Here is a 17,024-nt window from a genome sequence, read left to right on the forward strand (position 1 = left end):
TTTCAAATCTTTACAGAATACAATGTTTTTTATTTATTTGTACTTTAATATAAAAAAAATTTATCTATCGACAAATATCCGTCATTAAAAATGTGAATATTTATTTTTTTGTACCTGAATGTCGTTGAACGAGTTTGCATTGAGACATTTTTCATCCTCATACATAAATCTATTTATATAGACAAACATGTAATTTTACATTCATACTTGTTTGATATTTATGTATTGTGCTGTATTTTTAAACCGAAATTTTATATAAATTTTTAGAATGTGCGCTTGCATATATAAAGAAATATTTGAATGTATAAAAGTAGATACTGTCTTTATGCTCTCAAGAGGAAAAAGAAAAAGTCAAAGCACGAGGGTTGCATACTTGTAAACACGTGTTTACGTAATGCGTGTGCTTTTCACGATTTCCCAGGCGTGACTTCATTACTACCGGTCCCAGCTAAAGCGTTTTGTTTTCTTTATTTATTACGATACTTTAAATATCGCGAGTATACAGAAATATTCACGTAAATATAATATACACATATATACATATCTATATAATTTAAATTTCTTTTGAGAAAAAACTTACTCACCTAGTTTTACAAACGTTCGTGTCATGAAAATTAATTTTATATACACTAATAAATTAAGAATTATTTATTATAAAAATATATATATAAGAAACTATAAATTAGAAATATGTTTGCAAATTGAAACATGTAATTTGCGAAAAGTAATATTTTGAAAATTCTATCCATCTTAACAGACTCGATATTTGTTTAATCACTTACGAATGAAAATATTACTATTTTAAGATAACCTATTTCAATAAAATATTTCAAATATTATTGATTACGAATTTTATAATAAGTTTTGTTTTTAATATATATAATTTAATTATGAGTATTATTTAATTTATGTATATTATACAATCATATTTATTGAAATGTAATAGAAATTGAAAGTATATTCGTATTATTACGATATTCAAATTTCTGACTAACTAAATTAGAATTTAATATTATTTGTAATAAATATTTTTTCTAAAAATAATGCCAGTATTAAATAGTTATTATTATTCAAATAATTTGTATAATTACAGTTAAATTATATATTCCTCGCTGAATAGTTTTATTTTTAAATATTTAATTTAGGAAAAGAATTTGCAGACAATAATGAGATTCAATCGAATTAAAATATTTAGTGCATAATTTATTTTTTATTTTCTCCCGTAATTTTGTAATCTGCATAAATCCAAAACTATTTAGAAAATTTAAAAATCTATTGGAAAAAAAAAAATATATATACATACGTATTACAAAAGTAGAAAAAGCAAGGATATTTCAATTTTATTGAAAATTTTCAGTAGAAATATTGTACGTTCAGCCTTTAATCAGTACGAAATAATTATAGTTTATGATACCATATTTATAATATCACTAGTTATAATTTTCTATCTCTAACCATTTTCTTTTGCATATAAGTTTAATTAAAAAATATAAATCAATCAATTGGAATTTATCAATTTCTTAATGCGTTATACATATGCATACACACACACACACACACACACACACACACACACACGCACACACACACATATATATATATATATGCATATGAATAATATTATTTAATTGTATATCCTTTTTTTGATAACTTTCATAATAATAGTAAAATTTTTCTTCTAGTAATGAAATTAAATTTAGTTTTTGTTTTTCAAAAAAATAGTTTACTCCTTTTTTTTTTTTTAAAGATATAAGTATGAAACAAAATTTTATTAATTACATAAATATATTGAATGCTGAAAATATTAAAAAATTCTATTCTTTAAATATACCTTTTCCAGATTGTCGTTATATATTTTCTATAATAAATCATAAAGTGTATTTTCGGTTTTCTGAAACATTTATACAAAATACAAATTCTTTAAAGAAATTTGTATCCAATTAAGACAAAAACACTTACTATATAATATTCAAAATAAAATATTTTCAGATATAACAATCTTTAAATATAATTATTGTATAAAGAAGCAATTCCTTTAAAATATGTAATTTTATTAATGAAAATTTTAATAAGTTATTATTTTCATTTAAAAGAGAATAAGTTTTTAAATACAATTTTTTATTACAAGTTGGATCGTGATTCTTACTATGCAAATATACATTATATCTGACATTATTAGTTAATATTTTTTAACATTAGTTATTATATATATTTGTACTTAATATTAATAGTTTTATGTAAAAAATATTTTGAATAAAATTTTTTTCATCCTTCACATATAATCTAAAATATTATATAAATTTATAATCTTGAATTTACGATACAGCATAATACAACTAAAATCTAAAAATTTCTAATTTTCTTAAAGTTTATTTGAGAAGACTATTGATTTTAAAATACAATGTTATAGATCTTCTGTTCTTCTCAGATTCCATTCCATTCTATTCTATTAGAAATTCTTCTGCATATAAGTCAAGTAACAATGGCTGGTTTGGCTTATTTGTATATTATTATTATACAACTATTTGGCGAATCACTTTATAATAACTAATTGTATGTAAATTAAATATAGAAGAAAATATACCTAACATCATTTTATTTAACAAAATAATTTAATGTATGACAACATACATATTACGTTTAATGAAACTTTATCACGTTATTGATATAATAAATCGTATGTTTTATTAAGATTCACATTCATAACACTCGTACGGAGACTTAAAATATCTGTGGACTCAAATATAAAATACTACGATATAAATTGCAACATGTAAAGGACAAAAAAATTATTAATCTCATTTGAATATATTAATAAAGTAGTTTCGTTTTTATTATTTAGTTTATTTTATATTTTCCACTATCACGGACATTATTTAAATTATTTTACAACGATTCTTTTTCTTACTAATTACTTAAAATTATTCATCGTTAAATACATTTTGTATAATATTTTAAATGGAACAATATTAAGAAATTCGACCATTTATTTTTGATATTTACTTTCTGCATTATAATTGATTCAAACATTAAAGATTTTTTCTTTCAATTGTTTATTAAACATTATACATATTTTTTCTAAAATATTTATTAATATATTGTCTTCAATTAGCAGATAAATGTAATAAATTTCATAAACTAAATCACGATAATTTATTACAGAACATATTTTAAAATAAATTAATTATGCGATTTGTGATTCGAAGTATTATGTATTTAATACTTTTTTCATATTTGTTTGATATACATATTATATTGTATTTGTATACCATTAATCAACATATTTATTAAATTAACAATTTAGTTTAATAATTTAAATTTAAATTTTAATAAATTTTAATCAGTTTTATTATTTAAGTTATTTGTGATTTCTTTTAGAAAATCTGTGTTACATGGAGCAGTTGTGTAAAGATTGCCTGAAATAAAACAGTCATTAAAAATTACGTTGATTAAAAGTTTTGTAAATAGTTAAAAGAAAAGCCAGCTAACCAATAAAGTTCCTTGTATTATTATCGTGCGATATTATTCTGCAATTTATTTTGTTTCGAACTTTAAATCCTACACAACGAAAACGTTCGTCTGTTTTATAAAGTACTTTGTTATTGTGAGGGTTTAAATATGGTTGACCACTAAATGGATTGATAAAATCTGCCCAAAATCCGCAAGTTTTTAATTTGTTGCACATATCAGATGCAGCAAGTACAAACTGTAATGAATAGTACATGGAATAAATAATAATATATATTTTTGGTGATTGAAAAAAGAAAAGAAATTATTGGCTATTAATGCAATATAACAATGCGTAATATCTTTATATAATATACGATCTCAGAATACACATAATATACAAAAATAATTATCATTTCAAAATGAACGACTACTACTTACATACTGTGCTAATTTTTCAGTTAAAGCTTCTTTACTCCACTTCGATGCTTTATTTCTAGTAAATTGACTGATGGTAATCATAGTAAGCTCGGGGGAAGTAACCTCCAGGCAGCCGGGGAAAAGTTCTAAAATTCCTTTTCTCAACAATGTTGGACATTCTTGAGCAGTAAAGTGCAGAAACGAAAACGATTTGTCCACACTATAAGATTTTCTTCTAAAATGTTTTTTTAATTTAGCTATATGTAAATCTTCTATTTCATTGGGTACTAACGAAGACTGTATTTCAGCACGTGCGATTGTCCTGGCGTTTAGCCAACCAGGACCTATACTACCAGGAAGATAAAATCGGAAACCTTGCGGCGTTAAGAGTTCCCAATTTGGATAGAGATCTGATACAGGATTCTGTATATCTATTATTATAAACAAATATTATCGATATAATAATGTAATAAACAAATAAAACAAATAAATTATAATTCATATGGTGACTTAAGTTCTATAAAAAAGAGAAAAAAAGAGGATGAAAAAGAAGAGAAAAAAAGCCAATATATAATGTTATAATAGCATAGTTATAATTATGTATGGCAAATTATTATATTCTATACGTATGTAAGAATGTCAACATAATAATAACATTCTGCCTTGCTTAATACAGCATCCGGTAATAAATATGCCAAGTTTATTTTTATCTTAATAAGTAATGCATATAGAACGAAGGTCAGGGAATATTTATAATTTTACAGCAATATTCGATTGCATTCGCATGCAATGTTGATATAGATGGACTGGAACGTCAAACGCGTTAAGTAATAAATATTTTTTCAACTCAACGCTTAAAATCTATTTGGCCAAATACACAAAGCTCTATCTTGAAACGATGAACTTTTTAATCGTTCATCAACAGAATAACGAGATTAAAGCAATAATTGTTATTCCATTCGGCACATACAATTACTCTCAGGCCAAATGCAGCTGCCGTGTAAGAGTCAATAAATGAACATTCCTTTAAATAACAATAAAATAATGCATAAACACTAACCATCGCGAGGATCATCCGACAGTACAATTTTATAAGAACTAGTATGTCCGTGACGTCGTAAACATTTTACCTTGTGGTTGAGCCTAATATGCATGGATATACATGTCTTTTGAATATTCCGTATATTAAACATCTGAAAATACAAAACGGAGGTTAATTTTGCAACAGTGCTACCAACAATTTTTTCAAATAATTTTTGTTTAATAATGGCAGGTCAATGGTTGCGAAAGTTTAGATGACAAAATCTAATCAGACTCACAGTTAGACGGTTAATTTACATACTGAATTAAAAAACTCTTGCACACCAACGATTCTATAATACGTTAATTTCTCGACGACAGACACACTCACTGCACCACTGAATAGGCAACTTTGCTCCGCAGTCCAGATCCGTCGAAAATAGAAACTAATATTTTCAGAGACGTAAAGTCAGCAGTCAGTCGACGAGGAAGAGGAAGAGGAAGAGGAAGATAAAATAGTTTGCCTCGGTGCAGTAGCAGCACACACTGTCCGTCCAAATGTTGGTTTATCGATGCGCTTTGAGCGTGAAAATTTTCTTTACCAACCCAATGCTTCTTAGCCTCGGTTATTATAGCCAAAGCATTATTATTATTTTGTTAAGCAAATTAAGCGAATCGGCCTTTATAAGAACATATTCTAATGCTAACGATGCGAGAGTCATTATTATTATACAAATTACGTATGCGCTCAACTTGATTTCATCATAGGTCGGCAAAGCGGTCGTGCGAGCGTTGTAGACGGACCCTCTCACCTAGGTCAAAAGAGCAAACGACCGTCTTTGTGGATTAATCACATGTGCAATGGAAAATTACGCGGATGCGCTAATGGAATCGAGGCTTAAGCATCCGCTGGTGGTTCTCATTCTCATTATCGTCGAGCCCCCAACCAATCAGAGGTTTATTTCGTTTGGACCGCCACGCGTGCCACGGTACTCGTCCTCGAGCGCCTTGCTTAGTTTATATGTTGATTATACATCCTGTAAAGTACGAGGGGAGATTATAATTATTAAATATCTGTAGTGTAGTGATCGATGGATTATTGTTACGATCATTTTATCGAACGAAAAAATTGGTATTAGACCGGGATGGGGTAACATGTAAAGGGGTGGGGTGGTGGAAAGAATGTTGATGGCATTGTGAAATTCTAATGGGCGAAAATGTCAGCGAATTGTCAGCGAAGATTAGACAGTGATTCAGAATTCAATGATTAAGATGCCGATAAAATCCCATTAAATTATAATTTAACCCGCCGAGCTGCTAGAATAATCTATAAATAAAGGGCGCGTAAAATTTGAAAACCCCGTAGATCGATGATGAATGGATTTCAATTGGTTGAAATTTGGATTATACATAAGATTGAAGAAAATCCGTCAATTTTTGCCGGTCTTCGATGAAAAATGAAAGTTTTAGGAATTCGAAAAAGAATTGGATGAAATCAAACATGATCGATCGTAGGAAAAATAATTGAAATTTTTTTCTCTGATCAAGGCAAATAATAAGATCTATAAATTTATTGTCGAGCCCAATAATGATGAATTTATTGATGATTCGTTGTGTCAACAACATGAACTTTTATGTAAAATTATCCACACGTTAATATTGGATTGTTCTCCTATCATTTTAGGCTAATAAATAAAAAAAAGGGTTTTTTTTTCATTTCATTATTATTAACGGCTAATCCAAGCAATAAATGACCAATGACCAATGATCACACGGTCAGCGTCTCAAGTATTCATTCCATAAATAGTATAAAAGATAATTGTAAATGTTTATATTTTGTAATTTTGAAGGACAAATCAAAATATATCATTTTGATATAATTAGTGTGAGCAGGGCAGGAATTATGAGAATTTCAATCGATATAAAATGCATTTAGCTTTCAATTAAACAAACATATAGAAACATTTTTTTTTTCACCGCCCCCCAACCCCCAACATTGAACTTTCTCGTCCTAATGATGAAGATTTTTCAATTGGGGCGTTTTCATTATAATAAAAAATAAAAATTACTGACCTAACTGTAAGCAAATGTTTCAATCGTGACGCTTTAAAATGCAAACTATAAAAAGATAGGAAAAAAGTGGTCGTTTATTTGAAAAATTTGAAAAACATCTTCAACAACGAGAGAATATGGAATTTTCAAATGAAATTTCAAAATACAATACGCAACACACGCGGCTACTGAATTGAATTGGCACCCAACTATTTGCTTAAAACATAAAAAAATCTCTATAATAATGATTTGGATCTACTATACGATAACTATACGATTAAATCATCCGTTTGTAATGCCATTGTAAAGGGCCGTGCGATTGGAGAAAAGATGCATGTACTTTGGCACTTGGGGCAGCTCGTAGTTTGAGGGGAAAAAAGAATGTTGAGCGAACGAAAGAAAGTAACCTTGAAAAACGGTGAGAAAATTGAAGAGGGCGCTAGGAGCGTTGAAAGAGCGCCATCAGGAGATTAGTAGTGGCGCTAGTTACATATCGATAGAGATAGCACATTTTCGCATTCAGTTTAGTGGTGCCGCCATGACAGCTGATTACTTCTTCGGCGCTTGACGTTTGCGTTTGGAACATGACATTTAGTGAATGCAATTATTACAAATGGCAGACTCTTTCTTCGAATTTGATACAGGCTTCGGCGTAAGTAACCTCGTTGTGATAATATCGTCTCGGTCTACGAGTGCAACGACCTGATTCTGCAATGTTATTTTCCGGCAAATGTACACTACGGCCTCGACTACGGTTGAACAAACTTCCTCATCTATATAACATCTTTAAGGGCGCGCAAGTTCATTTTGCTCGTGCTCTTGGCAAATTACGTTAAATTATCGTAAAATTTGTAAAATTTCATAATACAAGACTCTGTGGTTGCTATTTGAATGCGGGAATTGTTTTGATTTTTTTCATTCGGCCTCGTTCTCAGTGCATTATCGGACAAAGCCCCTTATACATTATATTGTGCAACGTCAAATATTCAAAGCAAATATTTATCTCCACTTTAATATTAACTATTAAGTTCTAACATTTTTTTTCACAAGTTAATAAGTCAGTTAGTTAGGATTAATATTGCTTTGTAAGCTTATTCAGTTAAGTATACAGGAAAGCGTGATCAGTTCGTTCCCTCGCAGGCCCCTTTATCACTTTTGAATTTCTTGAAACGTAATTTAAGAATGAACAGTTTTATTTCTAGAACTTTTACCTACATTAATCCGAACTCTTATTTTCATTTTGTAATGAGTATAGTCTGATGTGCCTTACCATGTGGCCATAATAAGTCTTAAATTATAAATTCCAATTGCTTATTCGTCATGAAATCAATGTTCAATAACTGTTTCCACATTCATTAACGTCGTATCATCCAAAGTGCTGCAAACTTTAGTTTGTTTAGTTTTTCATTTGGCAAATATCATTAATTATTATACATTTGCACAATTAAAGTTTATCTTTTGATGATACTTAATGCTATATATATATATATATATATATATATATCTTTATATAATATTATTAATTTATACCATGCAAGCCTACGTAAACGCTTAAAGAAAAAAATTGTAATTATTTTTAAATGAATAATTATTATAGAATTAATTATTGCTATCGACTGTTTAAAATAAGTTTTTACACAATTTAAATATTGTAAATTTAGGTTGGCTCTGAAGATGGATCCGAATGTCTAGACGACGACGATTACGGAGAAGAAAATAATTACGATGCATTGAACGATGAAACTTTTGGATCGGAAGCAACTGCGGGTGATTGGGAACAAGATCATGAAAAGCTAGCCCAAATCACTGAACAAAGCAGACCACGAAACCGTAATGAATGCAGCAAAGTATGTACTATTATAGAATAAATGTAAATTAATGGTTTTTCAAGAAAATTTTCAAATCATTTTAACAGCTAATTACAAATTATCCTAAATTCTGTTTAATAATTAAAATAATTTCTATAATTTAAGCATGCAGAATGTGTATGTCTTCACTGTGTAAAATTATAGTACATATTATAGTATACAGTTTTATTATAATAATTATAATCTTTTGTTTCTTAATATCTGATATTTAGAGTGAATCGGAAATTGATGTTGAGAATAGTCTTTCACATTTGGTACTCGACGAGAAAGAAGTTACTATACCTCGACCCGGTGTTTGGGATAGTCCAACAAATTTTTCTATACCTCCACCTCAAATTCGACTAAAACCTTCATTATCAACAACGCTTAAAAATGCATGTACAGTGGAAGAATTGGAAAGGGGACTTATCACTAATCGACCGCCACCTGGTCTCATTAAACAATCCGTGTCGCAGACTTATCTACCTACGAACATGACTGGTGCTAACATATTTGTTAACTCGATAGCATCGCTAGATAGACTGCAACAATTTAATGCTGTGATTACAGCTCTGAAACAATTTCCCCATGTTCTTCCCTCAAATGTTAGAGTAGCACATCCACAATTTCATCTTCAAAATGTTCGACCATTGCCTAGTAAGTATCCAGTTAATTGATCTTTTTTTTTTTTCTTTTTTTTTTTACAAATAAATTGACTATTTAATGATTTAATTTACAATGCTAATCTCCTTGCTATTATTAATGTTAAATTTTTTTTTTATATCATTGAGTTGGAACTGCTAAATGTAAAAGTGCATATTTTATTAGTATTTTGTTATTTGCATTAATATTGCGTTCACTCGTTTTTACAATTAATAAAAGTAATTGAATTGAGAAAAACGTTTCAACCGTTTTTTTTTTTGTTTTTGTTTTATAATATTAATTTTAAAATATTCGGCATAAATATAAAAGACTAAAAATATAAATTATTTTAAATTAGATAGATATTAAATTTAATTTATTAATTATATTTGGTTTAAAATGATATTGTATTATTGACAATTTTAATTTTTAGTTAAATAAATAAATGCTTAAAATTATAATTATAAAATATGTATCATATGCAATAGAATAACAAAAATTTTAATTTAATATTTAATTGTTATATAAATTACTTTTGTATAAAATTTCTAAATGCATAATTTATAAATATAATTAAATTACATCGGATAAGTTCATAATTCTAATAGTATTAAATTCATTTTGTAGGCAATTTTTTTCAGTATTAGATTATTTCAGATAATCCAATAATTTAATTTGATTGCAAGTTAAAAAGCGTTTAATTCCAATTGATTTAAAATATTTCAATGACATTCGTGAATATTGAAAGGATACTGTAACAATAAATACTAACTCAAGATCGATTAATAATTAAATTTGTGTAGTTATCATTTTTTTATGACGAATGTCGTTAGTATATTTTTAAGCGGTACTATAAATATAATTAAATACTAATATTCATTTATTAAACCTTTTTTACAGATCAACCTGGAAATATTCTTAGATATCCATTACCACCTCCACATTTACTAATGCCACCTGGAAGTCAAAGACAACCACCACTTCACGGCAATTTTCCACTTAACAGTTTTCACGTATGTATTTGAATAATAATTTTGTTATTTCTTCATCTTATGTAAAAAAACAACGTCAATATATGTCTTCTTTTTTTTTCTTATTTTTTAAAAATAATTACAATATTATTGCTAGATTTGTAATTATTCTTGCAGCATTCACCTAATTCTGGTATAGGACCACAGACATACTTGAGACCAGATCATCCATTGATGCCACCTTACGCAAACAATCATCAGAATATGCAACAACACAATATGCACATCGGAAATCAGAGAAATCAAAATAAACAATTAAATCATAATGATCGTCAGGAAAATCACCACCAACCCTTTTTCAGAAATAATCAATATCATCATCATAATCAGAATCACATAAATAGGTACCATCCCAATCATGTTCACCATGGATATCCAATGCACCATTATATTATGAACCATCATCAAAATCACATGGGAAGTAATGGCATAGGACCATCCGGTGAACACGATGAATACGCAGGATTGATGAATAACAGGGAAAAACAGTGGCTGAATAATATACAATTACTACAGTTAAATACAAATCAGCCGTATATTGACGATTATTACTATACGGTTTTTTGTGATCGATTAAATAAGAAAAACGAAACAAAAAATCGCAATAAAATTAACAGCCAAAAGTCTAACAACAATATTGCAGGAAATAATAATAATGGATATCACAGGGATTCAAGGTAAGCTAAGGTTCTGATTTGTATCTTTGTTTAATAAGACTATTTAAATATAAATAATTTCGTTAAATATTGTTTTAAAGTTTAATGTGTTTAACAAAATTAAATAAAATTGATAAGAGTTGGAAATATTATGTTGATATTTAAATTTAATCGATTTGATTTTTTGCAAATGATTAATATTCAATAAAAAATTTTAAAGTATTGTAAAAATAGTAATATTTATATAAATATTAATGTAGTAGATAATAAATAGTTAATGACATATGCAGTATATAATTTCATATGCCGCGAGAATACATGATTTGCCATTAGTTTATTAAATATGCTTAATTTTTTAATTTGTTTTTCATGCGTTAATTTATTTTGCGCAAAAGCATTAATTTGTCGCGTTAATTTATTAATTTTCTCAAATGATAGATTTTCTGTGCAAGCATAAACAATATTTAAGAATCGTCAAAATTAATTTAGATATAATCGTTTGAACAAAAAATATTTTACCTTTATCTATTTTTTTCTAGATCACAATTGTAATTTCCAATATACTTTGGCTATTAATTTTCATAATAATAATAAAAAGAACATTGACTTTTAATCCTAATATAATAAAATATTATATAGGGACAGAGATCAACCTCATCATTCCTTTACTAAAGTTGCTAGTACTCCGATGCAGTTTGAAAACTCTTTGGGAAAATTGCAGTACAGTAGTGTTACAGCTCCAAGAAAAATTATTGACATGGATGTCGTTCCTAATAGTGATCCTCATCAAAGTCAATCTGTTCAACAAAAGGATACAAAGAAAACTCGGCAACTTCTTTTAGAAATCGAAAGGGTACTTGTTGAAACTAATCATCATATCAGTATTTCATACAAAATCTATTGAAAAGTGATCCAAAAGTGATCTGTACCATAATAATTTTGATAAATAAGAAATAATTTTAACAAACGCTATAATTATTTATGACATTTGAATATTTATTATATATATTTATGTTGAATTCGTACATGTAATAAATTTCATAAAATAATTAATTACTCATTTATTTATTTTAGCTTTATATATTGCTATTAAAACTTGAGGACAAGAATAATCCTTTAGCTATAATAGCTGATCAGCAACGCGAACAACAGCAACAGGAGAGTGGCGAAACAATCTCTGAATCTGAACCTAAGGACCCTGTGAAAGAAAAAGAAGAACTTATTTTATCTATAATGTCACCATTTTTGCAACTTATTCAAGAAGATAAATTTGCCAGCTTTCTTAGTATTCGCAAAGGCAAAGTAAGTATTTTTATGATAGAAATTGAAATTTTTTATTTACCATATGGCAGCAATTAAAACTTTCAACGTAATTCTTTAAAATTCGTGTAAATTTAATTAATACAAGTTATAAATTTCATTATAGACATTATTTCTTCGATTTTTACCGTGCATTAACGTTAAGGAGAATGAATTCAAACTGTCCAAATTATGGGCTGCAGTTATCAAAGGTTTAACAATCATTGGACGAAGGGATTCTCATTTGTTGATTAATTTTTATACCGAATTTCACAAATGGGTGGATGAAAATTCTATAAGCTTCCTGTTGTTGACCAATTTAGCTAAAGAATTCATCGAGTCTGCAAATCAGCCATCAAAAAATAATAGCCTTACATTTGCGCTTACAAATAAGGTAAGAGCTAAATCATCCAATAGTTTCATAAAATGTAGAATACCAAGCAAGCAACATGTATTTCAGATTTCAATTAAAAGTGTAACTTATTCTTTTTTAATTTCTTTTTTAATTTTTTTCATTTTAATAGTCCTAGAAAATAACTTGTATATAATAATTATCGAACAGACATTGAACAACTTCAGTATTCAGTACCACAACATTATCTTAATCTGTTTAAATTCATATTATAACAATAAACTTGTATTGCTTTTATGTTTCTTCGTTCTCGTTGTTAAGAAAATTATTAATTTTTATTTATTTATTTTTTTTTTACTTTTATACGCCTTATTCGATCAAATTCATTTAATTAGCAAGTGTATGTTTATGCCATTGATCGATGTGAAAGATGTAAGATTTTGCAAAATAATAATAATTCTTGTGGTCGTAAATCAATTTTCTAACTATCCATTAAAATACTCAATCTCATCATTAGAAAAGTAACGAAATTTCAAATTTCCATTCACGGCTTATTATTGTTTCTTCGACGCATATATATATATTGAAATAAATCTAATAATGCATAGCTAATAATAGTTTCCTTGATAATTTGTAAATTTGTTCAAAATTAAATAACATACCGATCAAATTGATCAAAGCTTGACTTTTAGGTACTCTTTAATTTTTTCATAATTTCAAAGCACATTAAAACCATACATACATATATCTATAAAAATAATACGATAATTAAATAATGAAAGAATTCCCACTTTTTAGTTTGGCATATCAGTGATATCACTGATGCTGAAACATGCCGAAAATTTACAATGCGCATACGACGTTATATACGAGCCCTTCACTCAGCAATGGCCGAAATTCCTGCGTGCTATTATCGAGTCTCTAGGAACGAGTTCGCCTGTTTTCTCACCCTGTCACGTTCTTGATGCCGAAGGCTTGACGAGCCACCTACGACGTAATGGCATTGAGTCAGAATCACAGGTTGCGGCATTTGAGCTCTTTTTCACGGAGGCCAATACCGCTTCATAAATAGTCGTCAGCGAAATCGTCGATATTGGTTCTCTCGTTTATATATAAGAAAAAGGAATAATATAAGCATTGCCGAACTCGTGTGCACGCCCATGATTTTCTTGTCATATTTTCCGTAATCAACCTATTGATTAATTAGTGATTATTATCGTCGCGCCTATCTTATCTTATTTTCTAGCTTATAATGACGAACTTTTCATTTAAAGTAATTAAATAGAAACGATGATGAAGTTACGAATATTTTGCTATCGTAAGATTTCAATTTAGATAACAGATGCGGAGCTCGTTCGGTTCGTCGGACGAATGAACCGTTAACCTTTTTTTTTTCTTTTCTTTTTTTTTTTTTTCATTGATTCTGCTACTTCGCTTTGCTCATTCACAGCTCAAGTCTCTTGATTTTTCTTTCATTATTCTTTTCTTTTTTTTTCTCCCTCCCTCCCCCCCCCTCTTAATTTTGATGAAATTCACGAAACTTCTCAGATTCCTATCAATATTTTTTATTTAATTTTTACATTCTCATAAATTATTTAATTACATTTTCATTAATCAATTTCGTTTAACTAGGCCTACATTCATCGCTACATTATCAATTTATCAATATAGTTTTATGAATTTAATATGTTATAATATAATATTAAAATTTCGAGTAAATAATATCTGTATTTGTCAGTTACAAAAGGCTGTTTTGTTTATATAATTAGAACAAGTCTTTTTTTTTTTTTTTTTTCTTCTTCTTCTTTCTTCTACTACGTTAAAAATAAAGGTCACAATAATATCTAAAATAGTGCATGTGTAGCAGAATCATTTTTGAGTTTTTAAGTATTAAGAATTGAAAAAGAAAATATTTTTCTTATTCTATGCAGATGTGAATTATATTGAAGATCTTGTTGAATTTATGTAGCCTATTATTATAAATGTATAATAAAAATAGGACTTAAATGCAACACAGAGGGTAGCTGCAAGCAGAATTTTCCTTTTTCTTCATTACTATGTACAAATGAGGAGACAAAGAAATTTTTGAAAAAGTTATGAACATTAAGAAATATTTTGTATCTTTACGTATATTGCTTTTGCTGCCACTTTGTCTACTCGTTAACGCTTCATTTTTCTCGTTATTTATAATTTTTATAACAAAACATTTTACTCGTAACGTATTCTTCGTTCTTGATACTTTAGGAAAACATTTATCTAATGTTCGAACAGAATGATGCAACCTTTAAATAAAAATTTGTCATTCTTTTTTATTGTTCGCAACTTACAAGTAATAATGTATGAACAATTAAGTCTTAAGATTTTTTTTGTTTTTTTTTTTTACCTTTATTTAAGATTTCGGATAAGAATGAAATAATATTGATAATAATCTTTGAAATTAAATAGTTATTATTAATATCCCGTGCTAAAAATGCATTTATCTGAATAAACTGTTTGTATAAGCTCATCAAGTTTTTATTCGGCCGATTTGCTCTGAAACATGCTTTTTATATATGTATATGTATTTATTTTTTTTCTTTTTATTTTCCCCAACAAAGGCTTGAGCATTACTCTGCATCGATTCTTTTGAATCTGCTTGTTGTGATGATTTCGTATCGTAGAGAGAGTAATAAAGAGAAAAATTATGAAACAGTTGGTAAAATATTTTGTCCTTCATTAAGGGGATGCGAAACTACCATAATCTAATGTATTAAGTCGACTTTAGGGATTTTGACTAATTAAAAATGAATTTTTTAATTACTCGAATAAATGATTACTAAATTCAGTATAGTTAATGTTTAAAGATATTACATGTTTGCAATTTTATAAATAAAGTTGTACTCCAACGAAAATACGAAAAAAAAAAAGAAACTCTTACATAAAATGACTTAGTTTATAATAAAGCGCTTTCGCAGCCCCTTGAAAATATGTATAATGTACTGTATTGTATGCTTAAACACGAAAAGGAATGAGATTGGATTTTCGTTAAATATAAATGTGTTAATTAGTGCTAAGGCACAAGACACTGCGTCGAATAGCATCTGTCTAGATACATTTTTCTTCTCTTTTTTTTTTATAAAAAGAAAAGACATGAGAAACGGAACAATCCATTGAACAAGAAAAATATAAAAGAAACTAATGTATGTACCTATGTAAGTATGTCTAGCATGTATATAGTCACGCGTGAAGGGCGCGAACCGATTAACTGATTTATATTTCGTATGTATGAACGACCATAGGATTTAGAAAGTATGAAGAGAGGCTTAACAACAGAGGCGTTTAATTATCCTCTCCTAACTATTATTTTTTTATTATATCCTTATGATTTTTATTATTAATAATATTATTATTATTATTATTATTATTAATTAATTGATTAATTGATTGATTGATTAATTATAACTATATCACCTAATTATGTTTCATTTTTTATGATGTTTTTTTTTCTTTATTTGATCCCTTCTAATTTTTTTGTGACCACAAATTAAAAAATACGATCATACGAGATTATTGTATTTATACGAAAGAAAAAGATAAAGAAGTTGTGATTATGTATAGAACTTAAAATAATTTGTTTATATAATTCAAATACACAAACAAGTACCACGTTGCATCGCTTATAAGAGTGTCATTAAAATTTTGTTATCAAGTTGCTGAATATTTCTAAGCCTTCTAGTGGTATATTTAACTTTATAAATAATATAAAAATACTAAAGAAAATGATTATTGCTATCATTAACGAAAAGAATATAAGATCTAATTTTCGTACTATACTGCACCTGTAATGATGAAAGCTTTATTTGTTTACTGAAATATTGTTATATTTTTTTATTTTGTGAATACATAAAGTGTACAAAAATAAAGAAAATTATGAAGTAAAGATTTTTTAATTTTTCTTCTGCCCATTAAAAGGCTCGAGCAGATAATTTTATAAACATTATCTAATTTCTGTCTAATAATTGTAATAATTTTTTCAAAGGTATTTGAAGCAAAATATTAATGACACTAAAATATTATGATTATTGATTTCTTTTATATTCTTGTATACAAATACATTTGAATATTATTACTTAAATAGTAAATTAAATATATTAATAATAAATAAAAATAATAAAAAATAAAATTCATATTTTGACAGGACTTTGTAATGCACTATTATAAAATTTTGTTAGTCAACAATGTGATTATTTAATAACCAGATTTTAAATAAATACATTTT

General features: G+C 27.4%; 2 protein-coding genes across 3 annotated transcripts; one reads left to right on the forward strand and one right to left on the reverse strand.

The window, feature by feature from the left end:
* Positions 1–3,469: 3,469 nt before the first annotated feature.
* On the reverse strand, positions 3,470–5,646 carry LOC105363071 (methylmalonic aciduria and homocystinuria type D homolog, mitochondrial). 2 transcript variants are annotated; one of them, XM_011500648.1, is made up of 4 exons: positions 5,628–5,646; positions 4,928–5,060; positions 3,889–4,298; positions 3,470–3,706 (listed from the first exon to the last, which is right to left on the reverse strand). In XM_011500648.1, the coding sequence occupies exons 2-4, from the start codon at positions 5,058–5,060 to the stop codon at positions 3,485–3,487; spliced, it is 765 nt and encodes a 254-aa protein (XP_011498950.1). In that variant the 5' UTR covers positions 5,628–5,646; the 3' UTR covers positions 3,470–3,484. The 2 variants fall into 2 exon arrangements, with proteins under 2 accessions (XP_011498950.1, XP_011498949.1); XM_011500647.1 differs by lacking the exon at positions 5,628–5,646 and adding an exon at positions 5,187–5,615.
* Positions 5,647–7,479: 1,833 nt separating this feature from the next.
* Positions 7,480–14,157, forward strand: Patr-1 (Protein associated with topo II related - 1). Its single transcript, XM_011500651.1, has 9 exons — positions 7,480–7,591; positions 8,601–8,786; positions 9,020–9,443; positions 10,329–10,441; positions 10,577–11,136; positions 11,755–11,968; positions 12,190–12,417; positions 12,542–12,808; positions 13,565–14,157. The coding sequence occupies exons 1-9, from the start codon at positions 7,538–7,540 to the stop codon at positions 13,832–13,834; spliced, it is 2,316 nt and encodes a 771-aa protein (XP_011498953.1). The 5' UTR covers positions 7,480–7,537; the 3' UTR covers positions 13,835–14,157.
* The last annotated feature ends 2,867 nt before the right edge of the window (positions 14,158–17,024 follow it).

Source organism: Ceratosolen solmsi, unplaced genomic scaffold (assembly GCF_000503995.2).
Source record: "Ceratosolen solmsi marchali unplaced genomic scaffold, CerSol_1.0 scaffold27, whole genome shotgun sequence".
Taxonomy (NCBI): Eukaryota; Metazoa; Arthropoda; class Insecta; order Hymenoptera; family Agaonidae; genus Ceratosolen; species Ceratosolen solmsi.

What these genes read in the sequence shown, in the direction of transcription:
- LOC105363071 (XM_011500648.1), bottom strand. Translation starts at nt 5,060, where the DNA reads ATGTTTAATATACGGAATATTCAAAAGACATGTATATCCATGCATATT. An exon ending in GTCGGATGATCCTCGCGATG is followed by an intron (nt 4,299 to 4,927) that starts GTTAGTGTTTAT and finishes TTATAATAATAG; the next exon opens with ATATACAGAATCCTGTATCA. An exon ending in CTGAAAAATTAGCACAGTAT is followed by an intron (nt 3,707 to 3,888) that starts GTAAGTAGTAGT and finishes TATTCATTACAG; the next exon opens with TTTGTACTTGCTGCATCTGA.
- Patr-1 (XM_011500651.1), top strand. Translation starts at nt 7,538, where the DNA reads ATGCAATTATTACAAATGGCAGACTCTTTCTTCGAATTTGATACAGGC. An exon ending in AAATGTTCGACCATTGCCTA is followed by an intron (nt 9,444 to 10,328) that starts GTAAGTATCCAG and finishes CCTTTTTTACAG; the next exon opens with ATCAACCTGGAAATATTCTT. An exon ending in CATTTGCGCTTACAAATAAG is followed by an intron (nt 12,809 to 13,564) that starts GTAAGAGCTAAA and finishes CCCACTTTTTAG; the next exon opens with TTTGGCATATCAGTGATATC.